The sequence below is a fragment of the Numenius arquata genome, chromosome 3 (assembly GCF_964106895.1).
Source record: "Numenius arquata chromosome 3, bNumArq3.hap1.1, whole genome shotgun sequence".
Lineage (NCBI taxonomy): Eukaryota > Metazoa > Chordata > Aves > Charadriiformes > Scolopacidae > Numenius > Numenius arquata.
The window spans coordinates 18668871-18692284 of record NC_133578.1 but is presented as its reverse complement, the minus strand read 5'-3'; the positions used below and the strand labels follow the sequence as shown (position 1 = coordinate 18692284).

Genomic DNA, 23414 nt, shown 5'->3' with positions numbered 1-23414 from the left:
CAGGCTACAGACTGATCCTCAAAATGTGAGGGGATTCTGTCACATAGATAAAATACTTACAGCTGACACTAACATCTCCGTACGGCAGTGGGAGCAAAGGGGAATGCAAAGGGTGCTGGGTATATCGCAAGATTGGGTTCCTCCTATATGTCTGTTCCACTACTTCAAAGTTCGTGCTGTTTTCCTAAAAAAACCCAAAACAAACAAACAAACAAAAAAAACCCCCACAGTTATCATCAAATGGGGATAGTCTTTCACAGGATGTCCTTATACATTTAGGTTCAAACTCAACTACCTTTATCTAAGTTTCTGGAGGTCCACAGAGGGACTAGGTGACCAAAGCATAATTCACATATAAAAATTACTCTATACATTATTTCTGAGAATTAAACACAAGAATAGCCATGCTGGGTCACACCAAAGGTCACCAAGCACAGGTTCTTTACTTCAAATGTGGCTTGCAGCCAGTACCTAATGCAGGCATGTAACAGGTGTGTATGGCATGATTCCTCGCTGGTATATCCTTCAAGCTTCCAACAATAAACGCTTAATGGACTTTCTGACCACAGATCCACCATGAGCCTGTCCTCCCTGAACTTGTCTGGTTGCACTACTAGTGCTTATGAAATGGACAACCAAAATACACATGGTGTTCAAAATCTAGGCCTGTCACTATCATACCCACTGGCATCAAATTCTTCCACATTTTGTCCTATATTCCTTCCCAACAGTACTTAATGCTCCATTTGTCTTTGAACCCTGAAGTTTTCCAAGATGCTCCACAGTCATTCCCAGCTCTTTCTTCCTGAATAGTTACTACCTAATTGCATCTGGTTTAGAGCTCATCACAATGTATATGTTTACATATACATTTCTTCTGAAATATGCGTTGGTGTGTCTTCTAATATGATTCTATGTTTAATTTGCCACTGTTTCTGAACGAAGCCTTTTCAAAAATTACTCCTGCTACAGTGGCACAATTTCTGCTGTTTTGAAGGATATTGTCCTCCCACCTGCACTCTGCTATTTAATCACACAAGCCTTAGGTATGAAGAGGACTTTAGGGTACAGCAAAGTCATATGGCTGGTAGGAATGGAAATTTTTTATATTTGTGTCCAGAGGATGCTTAGGAGAGGAAAGGATGAAGCAGGGATTTGCAAACACTTGATGGTGTAATCCTGCATGTGATTTGCAATTGCACAGCAGTGGTAGTCTACACTTAAGCAGATCAGTTAACATGCTAATTCAACATAAAATTCACCTAAGATTTGATTATTCAGTTGCACAGTCATTTAGGTTTCTTATTTTTGTTTGTTTCTTTTTTTTTTTTTTTTCTTCCTAAGATGAGCAACCCTGCTTCTGGCCACATCCTCAGCAATGACTGGGTAAGGCCAGCAGTGATCTAGCTGCCCCCAACTCACTTGGGAATGAGCATGATGCCACCTACCCTGATGTCACGGATGAGTTGCTGTGTAGGTGTTTCTATGGGAACTTTGCTGTCAATGACACCCTGAATGGCAGAGGCCCATCGCATGGCTTCATTCAGCAGCTTCGTGTACAGTCTGTAGGAGTGCTTCCGCCCGTGGACGATGATGTTCCAATAGCCTGTGGAGAAACAAAGAAGACAGAAGGTGAAACTCACTTCCTCCATGTTATCTTCTCTTTTTGGCTGAGGAAACCATCGCTGCTTTGATAGCAACATATGATGTGTCTGGTTAAAATTGACTAGGTAGACATTAATGTCCCCCATTCCCAAAACATATTTATCAGCCCGAAGGTCCCAATCCAGGTTTTGGTTCAAAGACAGCTTTCCAAGATACAAGTATCTTGCAGTGTAACATGAATACTTCTGTGCCAACCAGGCAGCTTACTTTCACAGACAGGGTTTGGGCTACACTGTGCTATTAATCACTCAGAAAATGACCACTCTAAACACAGCACCCGGTCAGATTGCCAAATCAATGCTCATAACTTTTAAAAATAACACATTTGACATAAACTGAGAGAACAGGTCAGGGTAATAATAATTCACTCTGCTAAAGGCAGCCCTACACATCTGTTGAGATAAAAAAATGTTGATGATTTCTTGCAAATGAGCAGAATAAATTTCCTCTCATCTCACTTTAATGAATGCTTCCAATGCTTTTAAAAAAGACTCCAAGTAACTCCGCTACTCAAATATCCAGTATTTCAAGTCTTGTTCTAAGTTTCACCTTCTTTGTCAGGGGGATTCACCCTTTGCCTCGTAACCCAAGTTCCCTCCCAAACTCAAAAGGCAAGCAATGGAGGATCGTGCCACATCCTGCCTTCTCAGAACTGCACAGAAAGCAAACACAGGCCCTTGTCATCTTTTGTTTCTAACAAGTTGAGTTATGCTACAAAAAAGACTTACAGTGTATGCCATTGCTCTTAGTTAAGAGAATAACATTGACCCCCGAGATAAATATGGGTCATGCCACAAAATGACAGTTATTTACAGAGATGGACTGATAATTACAGTGTCAACTACAAGAACTCATACCCCTTTCCCTGTCTGGGAAACACTCAGATAAACAGTGACACTACTCAGTGAGAAAACATCAGCACTATGTATCTCTGCCAGGCGCGAGGGACTTACTGTCGCTTGCACCCTACTCTCCAGCCCTTTGCAAGTCTCTTACAGTTTCTGTGGGGAAAGATGTTTGCGGCCAGACACAAAGTCTCAGATAACATCAAGGCTACCTTCTCAACATGACACGCCATTACATTCCTGCACCGTCCCCTCTTCAGTCAACTCCACACATGAAAAGTATACTCATTACTGCTTTCTTGTTCTTACCTGTGTCTTTGAAGACCCTCTCATCGGGCTGCACTACGGAGCAGAGGCTATTGAGCACGAGTGTGCCAAGCTTGGCAGCTGTGCGCTCAGATGACTTGTAGTAATCGAGGGCAGTGTTTGTCAGAACAAACCAGCGTTTCTTCATCTTCAGAGAGGACATCTTGTTGCTGCTCTGAACCTCTTTATGAAGCCAGCCTAGCACAGGAACACAACATGTCAATGGTTTCACCACCACAGCAATCCTGTCTCTTGCCTGGCGGCTCTCTAACTCTGGGACCAGAACTCCACCTCTCTGCAAAAGGCTCATGCTGGGACCAGCTCTGCGTTACTGGCTATAGCAATATCCTACATAGTCACTGTAAGAAATTAGCGCCAAATTTTCCACAGAACTGTTCCAACCTTCAGACCTATGTATTTTTTTATCAATGATCTGTGGTTTGGTTTGACATCACCATGAGGGCATCCTCTATTCAGGATGCTTCCCTCACAAGTCACAAACATCTGAATAAAAAATTTACAATTCATTCTTCCAAAGAGATGCCAAATGCCTATCCAAACCTCGATGGAAGAGGTTTGGTGATACATGTCTTCTAGTAGAAAGATCTGTAAGCATTGCATACATATCTTCCACAGTCATGAAAAATAATTTCTCTCTCAGTTTAGATTCCTCACAAAAGAAAAAAAAAACAACAAAATTCAACACCAGAAAAGAAAAAAAATGACAGTCTGTGTTGCTAAAGTTGTCAAAAAGACAATTTTCTATTTCAAGCTGTAAAAAGCAATGTCCACCCACAAGGCATGAAGTTCAAAGAATGTGGGACTGAGCCCAGAGGTTCTATATAAAGAAAACAAAGAGACAGACCTTCCTGAACATATGCCTTTATGGCTACACCCGTCACACACTTATCTTACTGTGAAGTGCAGAGAATACATTGACTTTGCAAAGGAGCATTGGTTTTTGTCTTTAACTAATGAACAATATGAGATAAAAGAAACTGTTGCCTTGCAATTAAGTATTTTGAATTTAAGGTAGTTGAACTGTTGTCTCATAACCTGCTTTATATCATTCAATCTCCCTGAAATGTTTAAGACTAGGACGGAATGCTTATGCTACTTTTTGGTGACCCTTTTCTTCCTGTCCTCCTGCCTTGCTATGACTGCTCTCAGACCTTTATTCCCTCGTAGACACTTTCTGGAAGATGTAAGGCAATTTGCTCATGCACTTGTTTTCCACAGATTGGATCAGAAGTGTCTTCATACATTTAAGACCATGTGATAAGCTGAAAATACTAAGGAAGTTTAAAATTATTTGAGACAAATGGGGGAACATTTTGTAACACGTGTGATCACTACTCATGCATCAGCTCCTCCACCCCCAACTAAGATCTAACTAAAGATTTAATTTAAATCTTTTGCTCAGCCTCAGAGAACTACTCTTACCTCACTGTGTCTACCATAATCAGGTTAGTTTGTTTAGCTGAGGACAGCAGACAAAGATCTCTCTTCCTCTCGCTCTACATGACAGGTGTCAGAAGGAACAGAGCTTTCTGAAAACAAAAGCTGCAGTGTCATGTTATAGTCAGCCTAAGCCAGCTGCTCCTAAGCGGCAGCCATGCTCCCTCCTATTTATTCCCTGGTGGAATTTGCTGGACATGTTGAAATATGCTATAGAATTAACATCAGAAAACTAAACGTATAAAGAAGTGCTTCTTTTTTTCCAGCTTTAGCTTTCTGAATCCACCTAACAATGAATTGGGTAAAAGCCAGTGGCAGCACGACACAGGACGTGGTGAGCAGCAGGCAGGAAGGTGGAGAGGGGCAGAGAATGACTGGTTTTGGGGAGCAGCTAAACCCTAGATTGGATTAGCTACAATCAAACCTACCCCTCAGATTATAAACAGAAGATGAATTCCACATGTCTTAATTGCATGCATTTCCTTTTACCTCTCACAAGAAATTCCTGGCCATCAACCTTGGATTCGCCTTTTGGTTTCTGCAGCAGGGAGATCCAGTGATGCATCTCCTCAGGGGTGTCGCTGTTGCAGTGAATCACTCGATTTGCTGTGATGATCACAAAAGAATTTGGTCTGCCAGAAAATAAAAGCATTAAAACTGGTCATAACCATACCAGTATCTCAACTTACAGCACACCCAAAGCCAAGTTCTCCACCTTCCCATAAACAACGCAGTAAGATTCTCTGAATGCCAATTACAGAGGAGTGTAGAAACACTTAAGAGCAACTCCTCTGCAAACTGATGAATGCAGAGACCAGACAAATGGAATTAAGCATCTTTCAAAAGCTCTTTTCAAAGACAAGAAAACATGAATTATCTAATGACCAGTTGTAAGACGTCCTGGGTTCATAAGCAAAGGACTTTGTTCTACCTTCTGACCGGACTGAGCTAGTGCTAGTATCACTGGGCTGAGCTAGTACAGCCATTCTCCTTGTACATATTAAAACCAGTGATGCAGTAGCAAACGTAGGTCCCAGCAGGGTCAGCTAAAGTGGGTGTGAGAATGGTTTTAAAAAGGATGAGCCGATCCTGACAAAATAGAGGAAAAACTGTTATGTTGCTCCTAGACAACTCTGCCCTTCTGGAACAGGTTGCCCAGACAAGTTGCGGACGCCCCATCCCTGGAAGTGTTCAAGACCAGGCTGGATGGGGCTTTAAGCAACCTCGTCTAGTGGGAGGTGTCCCTGCCCATGGCAGGGGGGTTGGAACTCTTGGGATCTTTAAGGTCCCTTCCAACCTGAACCATTCTATGATTCTCTTGCAACAGACAAATGTGTCCTACCAAAAGAATATTCACAATTCTGCACAGAATTGATGTTTTACAGGAAAATGGAAAAATAAAAATAGGACTGGTTCCAAGAGGATAGACTCAGAAAGCTTTGAAAGGAAACACAGATTTCTATGAGAAAACACAGAAATTGAAAAGTAGAATGAGAGTATGAAGCAAAAGGTAAAAGGTGCAAACCAAGCAACTGTCTGGCCATTGCATAAGCCTATGGAAGATAAAAATAAGCTGCATAGAAGCCTTAGTTGAAAAATAAGCTTTCTCCTCAGAATTTGTTTCACATTGATTCAAATATTGGTACTCCAGAAGAGTATACCTCAACAGATGCATGAACAAATGTTGACTGTTCAGCTTACTATTTGTGCCTAGTTTTTTCCTGGGACACAGATTAACTATGAGGAGCCCAAGCTGAGAACTGGCTACAACATTTTGATCAATGATATTTTAGTTTGCTACCAAGATGTGCATTTTCTGAACTAGTAACCCAAAGTCTTGGCAACCTGTGTGAGAAAAAAATCAGACCACAGAGGTAAATAACTTAATAGCTAACATTTTACTTCTGCACTGTAGTAAGAATCTTTGCCCTGGCTGAACCTGTTAACACTGTAGGAAATAATTAAATGTTAACGTAAAGTGATATGAAATGTCCCATAATCTCTTCTCTGAAACTAACCAATCTGTGAACTAAAGGTCTCTGCTCTGTTGCATTGTAAAGATTTGAAGAAGATTACAGATTTCTAAATTCATCCATTAATCTTCCGCAATGCTGTTTCTTTGCCCTAAATTTACAAGATTAACTCAAAATTACTCTGTTGAAGAACTCGAAGTGATGCTTTTGCTACAAAGTTTTTTTGAGTATCAGTAACAGGTAAGACTATAATTTCTTGACATTAAGATCATGCTGTTTCCACTTTTAAGCTGTAAAGGAGAAACTTTCACTCAAAGAAAATACATGTGTGAACTTCAGTTATGTTTATTTGTTTGGAGATAAATTCCTATGAGTTTAAACAAATGCAAATCCCAAAGAAAACCTGGACCTACCCACAAAAACATTACAGAGTTTCTGATCTAAGAGATGGTCAGGTTGCTGTACCTACCTATCAGGATTGTCTGAGGCACAGACAGAGTCAATAAGCCCAACATCCAGGGTTCCCTGTACAGTGAAAAAGACACAGATAACAGGAATTGCTTGCATCTTAAATTACAGACATTCTCCTTCATGAATAGGATTGGAACTGAAAACATTCTTCTGAATTCCAATAGCTTGAGTAGTAATGAACATATGACAAAGGCACGAGTGAGTCATCTTTGCTCCCTAAACAGCATGAGATGATGTGTAAGGGCTCCACAGGACTGGAGAAAAAAGCACTACAAATTTCCAGAGAGCGTTATGAAGGTCTGAAATAACCTTTGCTAGTATCTCAGTACTAGCAAAATAAATATATAGCTCTTCCCAACTGCTATCTTCTGTCTGGAATAACTGTGACCCAGACTAGTCCCGTAATCCCATCAAAGACATTTTATCTGCACGCAGCAGCCCACACCTCCTCTTCCACTCACACCAAAGAGAGCTATTGGTGATCAAGCTGAGCCATCCACCACAACCACCATGTCCCCCACTGCTTACCCTCTTTTCTATGAACTTTGCTGTTTTGTTATAATAATTGTCCAACTTTTTTATACTGCTCATGAACTACAGCACTGCATATGCTGGCAATATATGCACAAAATGGTTAAACACAGAGGGTTCTAAGCATGCCCACAGACTGGTTGCACAGTAACTCACCACAGCATTCTTTGGATTGGCTTGTTCATCTTGCATTTCCCTCAGCTGCTGCGCTGTAGCGCTGTGTACTCGGCTCAGGACATTAAACCAACCGCTGGCAATCGAAACAGACTCAAAGTTAGGATTTGGGTAGCGAAGCTTGCTCTAGAATATGATCAAGGAACCTGGAAAGCTGCCTGTGGGAAAATTTCTTCATTCACAATTTCCTGAGGACTGTGCTACAAAACATCTCTTGGGCTGATCATACCAGACTCTAATGTCTCTTTCCTTATTTATCCATGAAAATTCTGTGCACGTTCTTCAACCCACTGACAGCTGCTCCCGCAAAATCCAGTTTTCTACTTGCTATTCAAGGAAGTGTAAGCAAGCAGTGGTCTTACCAGGGAGCACATCAGCAGACTGAGAAGAGCATACAGCAGTTGTAAAGACAGGGTCAGGGGGGAATCTTCCCAGACTAGAGTCCTAGAGACGCCTGGGAGCCTTCTTAACTAGTCTCTCTCTGATCTGCTCATAAACTTGAAAGTCATATGGCTGTCAATTAATCACGGGTCTTATTATAAGTTAATTTGGAGTTACTTGTCTATGAAAGGGCTTCTCGTTACAGACATATCTGGAGGCTAATCTCTGTTGCAGAACAAGCAGATTCTTATCTGCAGCTTCCAGTGAGATCCACAAACATCTAGACTTCATGGAGGATTTTCAAATTGGATACTCTATGACATCTGCTGCTCTGCCCTTTGCTAGTGCAAGTGTTGGTGCTTTCTTCTCCTTCAGAACAGGGGCTGACAGGGCATTGACAGAGGCAACAGTTGGTTTACATTTGCCTTGCCATTCTGCAGTGTTATCTTAGGGCATTCCTATTCCAGTTGTGGAAGTTCTGGGTTAAGAAGTTACTGTTTCTCCAGCTACCGCCCCTTGAATTTGCCTGTTTCTTGTTCACGTGGCTGTTCTTTAGTCTATTTCTGTTAATTTATTTGCATCCAAACGCTTTCCCCCTTCCTTCAAATGAAATAACAACAGACCCTATAACTTCACAGAATCAGATTAAAGTAGATAAGAGAAACAGTTACACTGGCTGGGCTGAGAGAGCAGAAGCCTTGGTAAGAGCGGGAAAAGTGTTAAGACACGAGCAGCTAGGGACAGTAACCTCTTAACTTGGCTCTGCATAGCCAGAATGTTGTCCAACCTGCCCTCAAACAACTGATTCCCACTGTCTGGCCAGGACGCCAAGAAGGAAGGACATGAGTCATTTATTTGCTTTGCACTGGGAAGATTTTATCAGATGACACTACAGACTCCGATAAGCTGCAGCCTTTTCTCTGTCTCCTGGACAAAACCCAGCTGCTCTCACAATCATTTACAGACAACATGAATAGACTTTTTGTTTGATTCAAGATTCCATTTAATAAATAAATCAGCTATTAGATGTTCCAGTTTATATTAAGGTTTTGTATGTCTCCTGAAGTAACCCTTGCATTCGGTGTGCTCACAGCCACATAAGAAGGTGGCAGTCCCGTGACTGACCGACAGGCTGAACCACCATCTCGGCAGCTGCAACAGAGAGTCCCCAAAGTAGGTGTGGTACCTCCCAGTAAGAACAAAATGACACTCTGGAATGAATTCCCTCTTTTCTGCAGCAAAAGGGAAGTGATTGTGTTTCCCAGGCTCTCCCATGAATACTTGGGTCAGACCTGCACTACAAAACTCCCTCTTATACCTGGCATCTTCGGGTGACTCTGCGACAATGTGATAAACTCTGTCTTCTGTCACAATGTCCAAGGCATTCTCCTTTTCATGAATGTCCACAATCTCCCTGGAACACAGCAAACCACAAGAGCCCAAACTGAAAACCTATCACAGGCATAAATTCCATCTGGCCAATTTTTTTCACATCCTACCATTCACCATACAGAAGGAAAATCACTGTTTTGGATGGCTTGTAACTCCAACAGAAATACAAAATTCCTCTAATGCACATTAAGACTTTTAGGGTCCCCTTAAAAAGATTTGTACAGTTAACCTACTACAAAAGCGAAGCTTAAGGCGTTAAATGGATTTTCTTCAAGACACCAGCAGACTAGATGGAAGAAGAGATAATAGGGAGGTTGATATAGAGGGCTGTTTACCAAGTGGGATGTGCCATTCTTTTTGATGCTTTACGGGCCCACATAATGCTAATAGGTGACTAGCCTCTCTTTCTTACAGCAGGAGCTAAGGAACTGGCTATGGCAGCAAAAACAGCATTCAGGGCTCAGGAAAAGGCATAGTACATGCTGCCAAATTCAAATCCCACTATGAGCTTCATACCACCTCTGTGAAATGCCTGGAGAAGCCAGGAAACAGATGGAGTCAGGGTAGGGGAGCATGCATGGGGTATGCACTTAATTAGCCCCTCCTGGTCTGGCTCCATCCATGGCTTGGAAAGAGCTTCTGCCAGATTATGAAATGCAAGACTGGAAAGAGAACTACCAAGTAATTCCAGCCTCCCTCCAGAGTAGAACTATAAGCTCTAATCGTCTTTTCCTTCCCTTATGTTTCTGATTCTCCTACTCCCATGGAAGATACATAGGCTGATGAATTAGCAGCACTGGGCACTTCAAGAGCGAATGCTAAGGATCAAAAGGATTTATTTCTTCACTCACTTTGCCTTTCTGATATCAATTGTCCCCTTCAGCTTTTCCTCACTATCATTCTCAAAGTACATCAGCTTGGATTCTCGAAGCACAAACCAACGGCGTTTCCAGTTGCGGCGTGAAAGTGTTGACATGCCTCCACCCTTTTTATAGAGCCAGCCTGACTTCAGCGCCTCTTGCTTGGTGCGGAACCACATGAAAGCCTCGTTCTTCAGAACACACCAGCGCCGCCTCCATGGGTTCATGAGACCTCCTGCAAAGTGAGGGAGCAAGATTTCATCAGACATGCAAGGAAGGCCATGTTTCCATTCTGATCCTCCTTCATGGACACTTGAGTTGCCACTTCAGCTCCTACATGGAACAAAGGAGCTGAGGGAGAGAAACAAGGTTATGCCTAAATTTGGACAGAGAAAAAACAGAACGAACTCGTGAAACAAACACAAAATATAGAAATATATGCACTACTCAAATATTTTTGTATTGTCTTCAGGTTTGTAGCTCAGAATGAGTCATTTAAGCCCATACTAAGTGGTCACAATTAGGTCTCAGTGGCAAAGATAAGCAGTCTAATTCCCTGACATCCACCTCCAAGCTCTTTTATTTACTTGTTTTAATTAAAAGAATAATATTTTTTTTTAAAAAGAGAATAAACAGAGAACTAAGAGCAGTTGAAGACAATGATTCTGGAGAAACAGAAAAGGAAAGCGGGTTTTCTAGATTCCATCCTTCCATGATTTTTGCTAAAGCCACTTACCCTTCATGTAGAGATAGCTGTGAAAATAGGGTGGTCCTGAGCCATTGAAGATAGTGACTCGTCCATTACAAAACTCTTCATCTGTATCAATGTAAACATCCACTTCTTCTTCACTGTCCAGAAACTAAAAAGAAAAGAAGGAATACAGGCTACTTGGGCTCTCCCGGTCGCAGGAGGAGTGGAGCCACGTAAAAAGGCTGGAGAAGTCACATGATCAGAAGGTGCAAAACTACACATACTCCCTTTACAAAAAAAAGCAATACAGTAAAACTAGAGGCTTGTCAGCTTACACATTAATGCCTAAGGCAAGAGTCTCCAGAGCATGGAATTTTCACAGCAGAAAGGAGAGTGACATTCAGCAGTGGACATGGCTAGAAAACTCCAGTTACTTGCAGTAACAAACCTTCCTGTTTCAAGAGAGAAGCCACAGTCCAAAATCTGATTTAGTGGGATTAAGAGAGAATTTTTAATTCTGGAGGATTTTTCTGATTTTTTTGGCAGACATGCCAAGATGCTGGACAAGATGGAACACTACTCTAACCCCAGCAAGGAGATATCTTGCTTTGGGTTGATAAGGAAAAACAGCCCATTCCTGGATAAATGAACCCTAAAACCAACGATCTAAATTACTGAAATAATAGTATAGTATTTACTCATCCCTGTTCTCCAGCTAGATAATGGCCCTCAGCCATAAGAAAGTACTTCATACATGAAATCCCAAACTACCCTATCATTTCTTTTATGTTAAATACAACTCCCTTTGATCAGCTTTTTCCATTTAATACTAACGAATTCAGCTCCTTAGACCTTTTACTTCCTCAGACGCATATTGCTTCTTTTCATTTTCCCTTCTGTTCTCTCCCTGTGACCCCTTTGCCTTTTTCTTTTGTCTCATTCCTGTTCCACTCATTCATTCTCCTTCTCTCGTCATTAAATTTCAAAAAGCAGGTACTCTTGAATCAGCAGCTACTGAAGGGATCTTGACCCAGCTGCAGTTACCTCTTCCTGTGGCTCATACCATGACATAGTATCAAACAGATTTTTCATGAATCTTAATCACTGAGGAGCTCAATAAAATCCTCCACTTCTATTTACATTTTAAGAAGAATGGTAGAAACTGGCCTAGGCTGTGACAGAATGATTCGTGACTTGAAGATTACTTGACAGTGATCTGCGAGTACCTGCCCACAGAGAAGGTACCTTTACTCAAGCAGATCACATCATAAAAAATTCTGATGGCTGGCAGCTCACACTAGGGAAATGCAAACAGGAAAAATCATGCAACTTTTTAAAAAGGGTCACAATCTGCCTATTGGAAAAAACAGCAAAGGAAGTGAATTAATTCCTTAAAAAAAATAATCAGTAGTTTTCCCAAAGATATTTTGGAGCTCAAGTCTTTGTTCTCAGGTACATCATTTATCTGAAGTATTTTTATGGCTGTCATTGGCTTCACACCTGAACTCCTCACAATCTTATGTGGGCTTATCTGACATCCTGTTCTGTAAGGGGATTTATCGCCTCATTATTAAGCAACTAGCCTGAGGGCACTCAGGAAGTCCAGAGCCTAGTGTGGGATCTAAGCTGAGATGCCTCAAGTGCAAGGCTAATAGCCCAGCTTTACTACCCTGCAGTAGGAATGAAAAGGTTGGCTGGTAGCGTGCACCGGGACCCAGCCTAGATCAGCACAGTAATTTCTTCAAGCCCTAGAATAGCTTAACTTGCACATAGTGGCTGAAAATAAACCCTTGACTCCAAACAGTAACAGCACTAGAACAAGAGAAGTTTTAGTGATGGAAACGAATCAAACCTTAGCCTTTCCCATCTCCTCTTGTGATTATCCACTAGAAGCTCAGGCTACTTCTGTGAAATCTCTCTAAAGTAGAACGTATGCCTACAAGGTACTAGTTGCCTGCTTTCAGTCTTCCTGAAGGGTCTTACATTAATATATGGTGATGGAAAAAAATCTAAAATAGCCTAGGTACATATGTGCTAGCTTGTGTACCAGTAACACTGGAGAGTTACAAGCCCTCTGGCGTCCAGCCTGTCTCTGACTCTTCCTTTATAATGATAATATATAATAGTAATCCTAGTTGATTATTGATGTAAAAGAGAATTATGTATTAGTAACACTGCGCAGAGCAAGCAGTCATACATTAAGAAGGCAAGGACTCTATAAATATAAACAAAGTCACACTAATGTCTGGAAAGGTGAAGGGAGGGATCCTTACCGAGTCCAGGCTGCCACGGTTGGAGTCCAGGCTGGTACCATGGGAGTGTCTCAGACCTTCCTCACCATTCAGGGGCTCGGCTGAGGCGCTACCTGCATCTCCGCAGCCATCAAACTCTTCGTGGTCATAGTCAGACTCCACATCTGGGGGAGAAGTGTAGATCGGCTCTCCCACCTCTCCGCTGTTACTCTGCGTATCTGAGACAGTGCTGCGCATGCTTTCTGCTGGGTCAAATAGGGCGCTCTGCTCTTTGGGGCTAGCAGTTCTTTCCACAGGTTGTCCTGGAGCAGGGACAACCTCTCCCACTTCCCTCTGGAGAATTGGAAACCTTGTATTCGCACCTTCCTCTGAGCAGTTATCGCTGTTTGTTGTGCTATGCTGATTCAAGACCACCAAAGTGGAAGTTGGCCGTCCTTCGTCATCAGCATGAAAACCCTCATCCACTTCTTCCTCAGCCAGAGGTGCCACCAGGCTGCACTCAATGTTGAGTGTTCCCTCACTAGAAAGTGAGTGCTCTAAGTTCTGCACACTTTCATCCAGATTGCCAAAATCCAGCAGCTCCAAGAATTCCTGGGCCACCCTAGATGCCTCCTTTTCCAGCCTCTGGATCTCCTCTTCTCGCTGCCGATTGATTTCATTCCTGGTATTGTCACAGATGATAGACATGTGATCCTCCTTCTGTTGCTGCAACTTCTCAATCTCCTTCTCCAGTCTTAAGATCTCCTCCATCTGACGTCTCTCTTCTTCTTGCAGGGGAATATCCACCTCTTCGGTCTTTACTGCCTCCACCTAAAAGAATTTATAAGAGTGTTAAAGCAGCTTCTTCAACCTATATGTGTTTCTTGCTTGGAACTTTCATTCTTCCTATCTCCTGTGCCTGCCTTGTACCTCCCATGTGCAAAAAAGGATGTGACTCTAAGCATCCTCTCCTTTTCTGATCAGCATCTGCCATCATCCATGGTGTAAATGCTAAAGGTAGAACTACTAGATCTTCAGGTACCTCCTTTTTTTCAGCAGCCTACCTCCTTTCTGAATTGTACAAAGTATTTCACTGGGATCAGTGAATTTTTGGAACGGCCTCTCTGTCTGCTGGTCATGTTACAGCCTTTTGTACACTACAATTTGTATAAAAGCATTCTGGAAGTCCATCCTCTCTTTTTGAACTATCTCACACACATACAGGAGAAAGGAACTATATATGAATATATATATGTATAGACTGCTTAAGAGCTCAAGATTTCCCAGAAATTCTCTAAAAGATTTGGGGATTTCGTTGCTTCCTGAGTTGGGGGTCTGACCACCAGAATCTAGGTCTGGAAGCAATATTTGCAATGAAGCAGGACTGTATCCATCGCAACCCCACCAAAATTCTGCCCGGAACCTCTTGGCATTCTTTAGCATCACTGGATGAATGATGGCTGGCTGGCTGCTGAAGACTCTGCTTTCCTCTATTCTTCACACTGAAGTAACAGGAAATTTCTAGCAAGTACACAATAATTAGAAGACGGAAGATACTGGTAACTTTCACTGACATTTATCTATAAGATAAAGCCAGCCTCCCCTCCATGGAGGATGTTGAAAACATACACACACAAGAAAAAACAAAAATAAATTCCAAAAGGATTTCATGTGCTTCCTGATAGGAGTATGACAATGCAGCCAATGAACTGGCCCATTTAAGCTACAATCGTTGTTTTATTTACAGTTACCCTGTTGTTTGTTCTCTACTTCATTCTTACTTGTGGACAAGTGCATTTTTATACTCTAATCTGACATCTCTCCTGAACAGAGCTGGCCTGAAACTGGGGAACAAGTGGTTTGGGAAAAGAAAGAAGATATACTGCTGTTTTCACACACCTCAGGGTAGGTGGTCTGCTCTTTGATATATCGAGTACCAACAAACAATTAGATCAGTTACAAGGGGTTTATTTTAGCTATGATAGCAGCCATCTGCACTTTTATTTTGGCTGTTACAGGCAATAATCCAGCAAAACAGACTGTGTCACAGTGCAGCACATCACAAGGTCATGTAATAAGCTCAAGCAGTAGAGATAAAAAAGGATGCTGCACACAAAATAACAGAAATTTTCAAATCGGAACTATGCAAGCTGGTACATGAGCCTTGAGAAAAAAACCCAACCTTATTAACTCCATGCACCTTTGCCAAACACCTGCAGGTTTTGAGTGAACAAACCCCATTTTTTAAATAGTGTTGCCACAACAACAATAGCAGCTCCAGGCAAAGTGTAGGCAATGAAGGACCCTTCACAGATACTCAAAGACATATGAAAAGAATAACTTACCTGAGGCACCTGGAGTAGTGCATTCAGTTGCTCCTTTTCTCTGTTAAAAACCAAGACACAATAGTCAGAGACAGACACAGTTTTCCTACATGAGGCTTTCTAATTACATGGACATATCATCCTGCCATGGATAAGGTTAAAATAAGGTACCTGTTTTAAGATTGATTTAAAAGCTTTTGTAATTTAGTAAAAATTCAATTCTCTGTGGTTGGCATGACCTTTGTGGATACAACAGATTTTCCCTGTGCACTTAACTCTCAGATCAATCAGGAAATTGGATTAGTTGGAACACACTAGGAAGGACATTGGAAACAGTGACAGAAAGACACATCAGTTAGACTCATAATAAATGTAAATAAAACCTTCTGAAGTACTATACATCTGTGGCTATTACATGAGGTTGTACATGCCTAATTGACAGATATCAGGAAACTGTTTGCTTTTTATAAAACAGAACAGAATTATTGCAATACCAGCATTGAATTTGTGTTTTGTTTTGCTTTTACTATATTAAACTCCCCCAAAAGTTATGAAATTTTTGTACTTTGGGAAATGACTAAGCTGAGGACTTTCTACTCTGAAGACCTCGGTGCTCCAGCTTGCATAACTTCTCAGTGGCATGCAAAATGAAGTTTACTAGTAAAGGCTGTAAGAGTCAGAGTTTGTTAGTAAACATGAGTAGAGGAAAAAACTATCACACGGAGCTGCATCTCAACCCAGATCAAAAAGGTTGTACTCCAAGGGAAAGCTGTCACTATGGCCAGTTTCCCCATAGCAAACACGCTACGAGCAACTGAACCCATAGGAAGCCAAACGCCAGAGTCATGCATAGGGAGCAAGGATAGGATGTGGCTGGAGGGAAGAGTCTGCCTGCAGCAACCACCATACAGCTAAATTCAGAACAGCCGTGGTAACTTTCAAATATATAATTCAATCCCAAGCAGAACAGGAGGGCAACAATATTTATTTCCCAGGCCCTGTAGCTTTTCCCAGCCAAATTCTAAACTGCAGCTGCAAGTCACAAAGTCCTTAAAGCTCTCAGTCTCTCTCTCTCTCAAAAAAATCAAGGAAATGTTTATAAATGAAAACTGTCATAAGTGAGACCCAGATGGTTCCAACTCTACTGAAAGATGTCTAACAGTACTCATGAGTTAAACAACTGCCTTATATGATGTAAGATTTCAAGAAACAGAGCCATTTTAAAACAAATCAGGAATACCATCTACAATCTCCACACTAAGTCCTGCAACTGTTCCTTGCATTTTTTAGACCTCTGATATTTCTTGCTGCTTTCCATCAGTCTCCAACTGATCCACACTCTTCCTGAAATGGGATACCCAAACCTAGGGACAGTACTCCAACTGAAGCCCTACCAGTGCCAAGCGGAACAGAAGACTCACTCCCACATCTTACAGAAACAATTCTGTTTATAGATGGCATTTGCTTTCTCCTCTCACACAGCGTGACACCGGTGAGTAATACTCAACTTAGCCTCCAGACCTTCTTTCTGCTGTTGAAGCAGGCATTCCTTCTTCTCTCTCTGTGCATTTGATTACTCCTAACTGTAGATCTGCATATGTCTCTGTTGAATGCTATCCTATGCTTTTCAGACTATTTCTTTAATTTGCCAAAATTACTGGAATTGTAATCCTGTCTAGCTATACACTTATAGCCACTCACCACAAGGTTTTATCTGCAAATTTAGTAAGAATACTCATATTTCCTCATCCAACTTATAATGAAAACACTGCACTAGTACCATATCCAGCACAGACCATGAAGAATCCCATCCAAGAGTTCTCTCCTATTTAACAAAAAACTTCTATTATTTACTAATTAAAATGCAATAATACAAAGCAGTAAAACCATAAATCGTAGTCTTGTTTCATTTACTTTTTTCCAAACCACATTCCTTACAGTGTCTTAGGGTATTGTCATAACATGTCAAAGCCCTTACCTACTCTTTACCTACCCAAAGTCAAGTTACCTACCCTCTATGGCTTTTCCCTACCCACATGGCATGTCATAACCTATCATAGAAGGAAACATATGACTTCAATGCTGTTTGTTCTTCAGAAATCCACATTAGCTCTTAATTCCTTTATCAAGCATTCACATTATTTGTTTCAGTATCTTCCTGAAATTGAGGTTAGGCTGACTGGTTCACAATTCCCTCCTTCTTCCTTTTCCCATTTTAGATTATGTTTGGAATTTTCCAGTTCTATGGAAGCTCCATTGCTATCAAGAAAGGAGGAGAAAGAAAATAGCTACTGATTCAAACTGCTTCAGCTGGTTCTTGAACTACCCAAGCATTAATTTCATCAAGTCTAGATGACTTCTTTGTAATCTGATTCATCTGAGCATTCTCTAACATTTTATTTCCCTGCTAGGTTCTGAATTCTTTCACATTTGTGCTAATTGTACTTAGTGTCCAACAGCTAAGCCTTTTGGAGAAGATAAAAAAAACCTCCAAACCATTAAATACCTCGGTTCTCTCAACAATATATTTTTTCTTCCTGTTGAACAGTAGACCGAATTTCTCCATGGCTCCCTTTTACTAACAGTGTATGCACAATAACCGCATGCCAATTTTGAGTTTGTTATAGCTCAGTTTGCAACTTGGTCCTTCTAAATTTGTCTCTGCACCTGTGTTGGGTTTTTTTGATTGTTCTCAGCAAATCAGCTGATTTTCAATTTCTGTGGACTTACACCTCATTTTTGAGGTGAAATGGAAGTTCAGGATTTAGCCCAGTACCTTTTTGGCTACTCACTTTGAATGAAGCCATTTGACACCAAGTAGAAAATGAAAGCAAAATGAGCAGTTCACCACATTCCTAGAAGCACTGACACTTCTTCACAATGATGCTGAGTTCAACTCATCTTTCATGGGCTGGGAACTACAGGGCAGGGGCAGAAACACTCTAGAACGAATAAGCTAAAGAGATTCTTTTATCTAAAACTAGGTAGGGACAAACTCTACTTAGCACAATGAAGAATGCAGACCTGAGAGAGCATCTGTGGCATTTGATATCTGCAAACTGGTTACTGACATTCTGAACTTGTACAGATTCATGTCGCTGACGAGGCTGTTGTTGAAAATTGACACATTGATAAAACGGAGCCTTCAGTGTTATTCAACAAATTCCTTGACCAAACTGTTCATCACTGGTGTCACTGACTCCATGTCTTGTCCCAGCAGATACATCATCTGACAGTCTCCAGTGAAATCACAGGCAATCTCTTTTCCTTGTGACAGGCTTCTAACCTTAGAATTTTCTGATGCTTGTCACACACGTTAGCCTGCCAAGATCCAACTTCAGGACAAGTATGTAATGAAAGCCTATAAGAAATGTAACCTAATATTTACAAAAAACTTGAAACGTCACAGGATTATTTGTTTAAACTTATATAATAATCTCATAGTTGAAGCTTTATGCTTCTTAAAACGAAAGATTATAAGGAGAGACACCCAGTTTGGAAAGGATGTAAGTAACCATGGAGTGAACAGTAAATGATGCACGAGGTGCAGGATTCTCAACAGGTGTACTGTCACTGCTCACAGATTGCCTCTTTTTGTCACATTAGCTTTTCCTTTCCCCTCCTGATCTCTTGACACATCTATATCCCTGATGAGAGATGAACAGCAGCAGGAACGGGGAGAGCACGTGTATTCTCCTGAGTGTAAGAAGAGAAGCAGCAGCAGAGGTGTGCTGCCCACCTTGCTCTCTGGCCCAGCTTACTGGACGCACCAAGGTACCCATGAACTCTGGTACCTTTTCATACCGCTAATCCCTCCAGCTTTTGGAAGACTGCATAAAGCTTCCTTTAACACTGCAAAGGCAACATGAAAATCATGCATCTCTGTATCTCATGTATATTCCAAAGCAGAAAAACACTGAAAAACAGAGGTACAAATACACCAGAATTAGCTTTCCTAAAGGAAGCAGGACACTCCTTTTCCACTCTGCTTTTCTATTCTGAGTTGCCCCCAGCACACCCCAACTCGGCCCCCCGGCACGGGGACACTGTCCCAGTGTTACCATCACATCAGTGCCCCAGACCCGCCTTTACACCTCAGCAGCTTTAGCGCTCGGGAACTGTGAGTGCCAGATACCATCCTGTACCTTTCCTTCACCTCTTCCTCTTCCCGTTTCCTCCTACGCTCCTCCTCTTCTTGCCATTGTCTTTCCTCTTCCTCTCTTCTGATCCGTTCTTCCTCTTCTCGCCTCCTTCTCTCCTCCACTTCCTGCTTCCGCCTGAGCTCCTGCTGCAGCAGGTGCTGGTAGAGGCCGCGGGCCAGGCGGCCGCGCCAGTGCTTCTGCAGGGTGACAGCGGAGGCCTTCAGCTGCTGCAGGCTCTTCTTCCAGAAGTACGCTCGGTAGTTCTTCTGGATTATCACAACACTGGCTAGCACCTTCCGATACTTCTTCCTGGAAACAGAATCAGACACTTAATGCGCCACCAGGCAATACATGCTTTGCATCTCCCGTGCCCTGGTGTAGTGGCCAATCTTACCACGTCCACAGAAAAATGAATTCAGAAAAATGTTGCTCAGAAATGACACAATTTCTGTTCCTCTACTGCCACTAGCCATAAATCATATTCCTCACTGCTCTCACTCCTATATCTACCACCGGTTTCTTTCTGTGGGCACCTACTTTCGTGAAGACCCTGAGAGGATGAAGAACAGACATTTGGCACCTGGAAAGAGAAGGTCCACTGGCCCAAAGTCTCCTTGCGTTGCACATCGCACACATTCACTGTGCAGTTGGCTTAATCACTCAGTGTGGATTTATTACAACAGAAACATACAAGTGGCCTTACTATATGAGAACAAAGTCCCACATTGCACCATCTTTTAAGTGGCCAAAAGCAAATTACTCCAGGAAAAGCAAAAATGGGGCAAAAATGCATCTGGTCACATTAATCTCATACTGTTTGGGGGAAAACACAGTGATACTACAATATTGATTGCCGAGTGTAACATTGTAACAGGCTCACATAAACATATACTTATATTGCACAACATTTTGCTTAAACAATAATGATATCAAAATAAACTCCGCAGCACTTTAAAACCAAAAAACATGGTAGGGCCCCAAAAGAAAAAAATCATCATTTCAGTATTTCTGTAGTCTAGTGAAGTTCTAGAAAAGTCAGTTCTTGCCTCTGCATTACAGAATAGTTTTATCAAGAACCTGAAAAAAAAAAAAAAGTGGTGACTGGTAGAAGTTTGTACATGACAGACAAACTGGACAAATAACAAAAGGGTTACTATTACATGGTAATCTGGATCAATTTGTAAGCTAGATTCAAGCAAACATTAAACTATTCAAAAGAGCCAAACAAAGTCTTCTATTGAAGAACCAAAGGCCAAACACACCTGATGTGGGATTATGTTGGGAAGCAGCAAGTCAAAAATGGATTTAGGGGCCACAGGGATCATCAGGTGAAGGTGATCCCAACACAGTCTTATACTTGCAAGCAGAAATCCTGTGTAGAAGGTGCCTGCACTGCTACTTTTATCCTCTGTTCAGTGTCAGCACCTCCGTTTGAAGAACAGTTTTAGATGCTCAAGTGATTTCTGAGGAAGCAGGACTGGAACCAGAAATCCTGGCTTATAGAAAGACAGCGTTTGCTACATGACCTTAAGAAAGAGAAGACTAAAGAAAGGCTTGTTCCCAGTCAAAGTACCCGCAGCTTTGGGTGGCATTTCTATTCATCCAACAGGGGAAAAAACAAGATTTCACTGACCTGAAGCTAAATCTATTCAGAATGGAAATAAGTGGACATTCTTTAAAGTAATTCGATATATTTAGAAACCTTAATATCTTGCTCTAGGGAAATAATCATTGGTACTATTCAAATAAAAACCTTCTTTAATCCAAAACAGAATTTGCAGAGGGAAATTCTATGGGACAGTTACCCAGGATCTTGAGCCAACAGGCTACAGTAATCCTGTGAGGTCTTAACAGTCCTAGAAAGCAGCTGGAAATAGCATAGTATTCTTGCGTATGCTTCCCACAGGCCTTCTGCAACCTCTTGAGGAAAAGACACACCTCAAAATCCCCTTCCTGGCAATCAACCCCCCTTGAAATGGCAACAGGGACCCATGCTGACAACTTGCCACCTCCCTCCACATCAGATATGTCAGTCTACTCAAGAAAATCAGGAGAGAGATGCTAATAGCAGTAGTGTGCAGAGGTCACGCTCTTTTCCGTAAGTATAAAGTCAAAGGGAGGAAGCACAAAGAAAAGAGGAGGAAAGGGAAGAGGTGATAAGAAGTGGGAGGTTTTAGATGAATTGCTCCTGGGCTGCAGTCCCCTCACCCCGGCTCCCGTTGTCCTCCCCACGCCCCGCACATGGGGTGTGAACAGCTGCACACGCACCTTCTGCCAAGGCAGATATAAGTGCATCAAAAAGGGCACTCTGACTTTTACAAAATGCATCTGCCAGAAACTCTCTCAAGTGCAACATGTGCCAAGCCCTGCCCAGCCACAGGCCGGCTCTGCCTCACAATCTGCCAGGCTGAAGTGGCCCCTCATTCCTCATGACCGCAGCCAGCCTCGCAGACGCCCTTCAGCTGAATTGCTGCACACAGGCCATGCATTTCATTCCCCTCGTCCAGCCTTCCACTCACCCTCTTGCACTGGCCAAAGAAATTCCAACCTGCAGCCCACGCCGAGGAGTTGGGAGACATCCGGACCATGTATCACAAGAGAAGGTGGGGTGGCTGCAAAGGCTCCAATGCTGCATTTAGAATTTAGTTAATTATTCTGTCAATGAGCTGTAGCTAGCAGTTATGCCTCCAAGGATTAGAGAACACAGGGCTATGGAGCAATTTCCTACTCTTTTCCCCTGAGCAATAAGGTCCTACAGAATCCAGGGACACAGCCAAATTTGTGCATGAATCCTGCAAGTCTGGGAACAGTTAGATGTGTTTTAGCTGGTGAAGCTGTTACCTGCAGCCCAGAGTCCCACAGATTAGCTACGAAAAATGGGCTTGATTTGAATGAGCTTGATTTTCTTGTCTCACATTTTAGTGATCAGTCAGAGATAGCAGGCTGCAGGGAATCAGAGCAAAGGAAACGTTCTCGCCCTTAGGACTGGTTCTCCAAGGCTCACAGAACAAGTTCACAAAGGGGGAGAAACCAGTAAAATGCTTCCTGTGGTGTATGTACCCTTCTTCCCCAACCTACTTTGCATGACATTAAATGAATTTAGACACACTTTTCCTTGCAAAACTAACAGAAATGATATCAAGCTTAAAGCAGAACACATTGTTACTCCTGACCTCTGCCCAGCTCTTCACAGACTATGCCCAACTCTTCACTATGGTCAGATGAACTCCCTTGTTGCTGGACCTTCTCCAATATAGGTGCAGTGCAACTGGAAACTCTTCACAGAAATGTTTTCCAGTCTCCCTCCCTAGCTCTTTCCTCACTCCCTGCTCTCCTCCCCTGCGAAGTCCAGTTACCTCCAGCTGCTTGTGAGGACTTCCATTCTGGCTGCAGAAGCACAGCTTGTTCTTAAAGATGAGGCTCAGAAGAGCAACATGTGGGACAAGGAATTCATATCTGTGGAGACCGGAGGACCGCAAGAGTTCTAGCCAAGAACATCACTATTGCAACGCTGTCTCCATCACAGCCCTGCAGGGCAGCAGCTACCTTCCCAGGAACTCAGAAAAGCAGTAATCCAGTTTGCCTGCAGTGATGTTTCCCAGAAAAATCAATTTTCCTGTGCTAATCCCTACTCCTCTCTCCAACTGCTAGACACAAAGTAAAACAGAGCAGAGGCCCCGACACAAAGAACTTGCAATCTCATGTACAAACAATAGAGCTAGCTCATTTGTCTTCCTAGAGGGAAATAAATAAATGAATAAAAGCCCTTGAGACCAAATGTGTATTTTGCTGATATTCCACATTGGGAAGGCAGGGTACAACCCTCGCACACATTTCCCCGTGCAAAAATGAGCTACCTGGTGTAACTGGACCTCTAAGAAGAGCGACTGCTGGTTCAGCTCTGCTGGCCAGGGATTTCACCTCTTCACACGTCTGACTGACAGGTGTCTGGAGCAGAGACCAGCCAGGA

General features: G+C 42.3%; 1 protein-coding gene across 1 annotated transcript in view; it reads right to left on the bottom strand.

Moving 5' to 3' along the window:
* LOC141462905 (unconventional myosin-X-like) overlaps nucleotides 1-23414 on the bottom strand; it is an 86150-nt gene that overhangs the window by 11436 nt on the left and 51300 nt on the right. The window contains exons 23-34 of the mRNA XM_074145056.1: nucleotides 19448-19753; nucleotides 15324-15363; nucleotides 13021-13809; nucleotides 10793-10916; nucleotides 10048-10291; nucleotides 9123-9218; nucleotides 7406-7499; nucleotides 6717-6772; nucleotides 4764-4906; nucleotides 2820-3014; nucleotides 1449-1606; nucleotides 61-184 (exon numbers count right to left, since the gene is read on the bottom strand). Of these exons, the coding sequence (XP_074001157.1) occupies nucleotides 61-184; nucleotides 1449-1606; nucleotides 2820-3014; nucleotides 4764-4906; nucleotides 6717-6772; nucleotides 7406-7499; nucleotides 9123-9218; nucleotides 10048-10291; nucleotides 10793-10916; nucleotides 13021-13809; nucleotides 15324-15363; nucleotides 19448-19753 (2369 nt within the window). The remainder of the gene's footprint in view (nucleotides 1-60; nucleotides 185-1448; nucleotides 1607-2819; nucleotides 3015-4763; nucleotides 4907-6716; nucleotides 6773-7405; nucleotides 7500-9122; nucleotides 9219-10047; nucleotides 10292-10792; nucleotides 10917-13020; nucleotides 13810-15323; nucleotides 15364-19447; nucleotides 19754-23414) is intronic.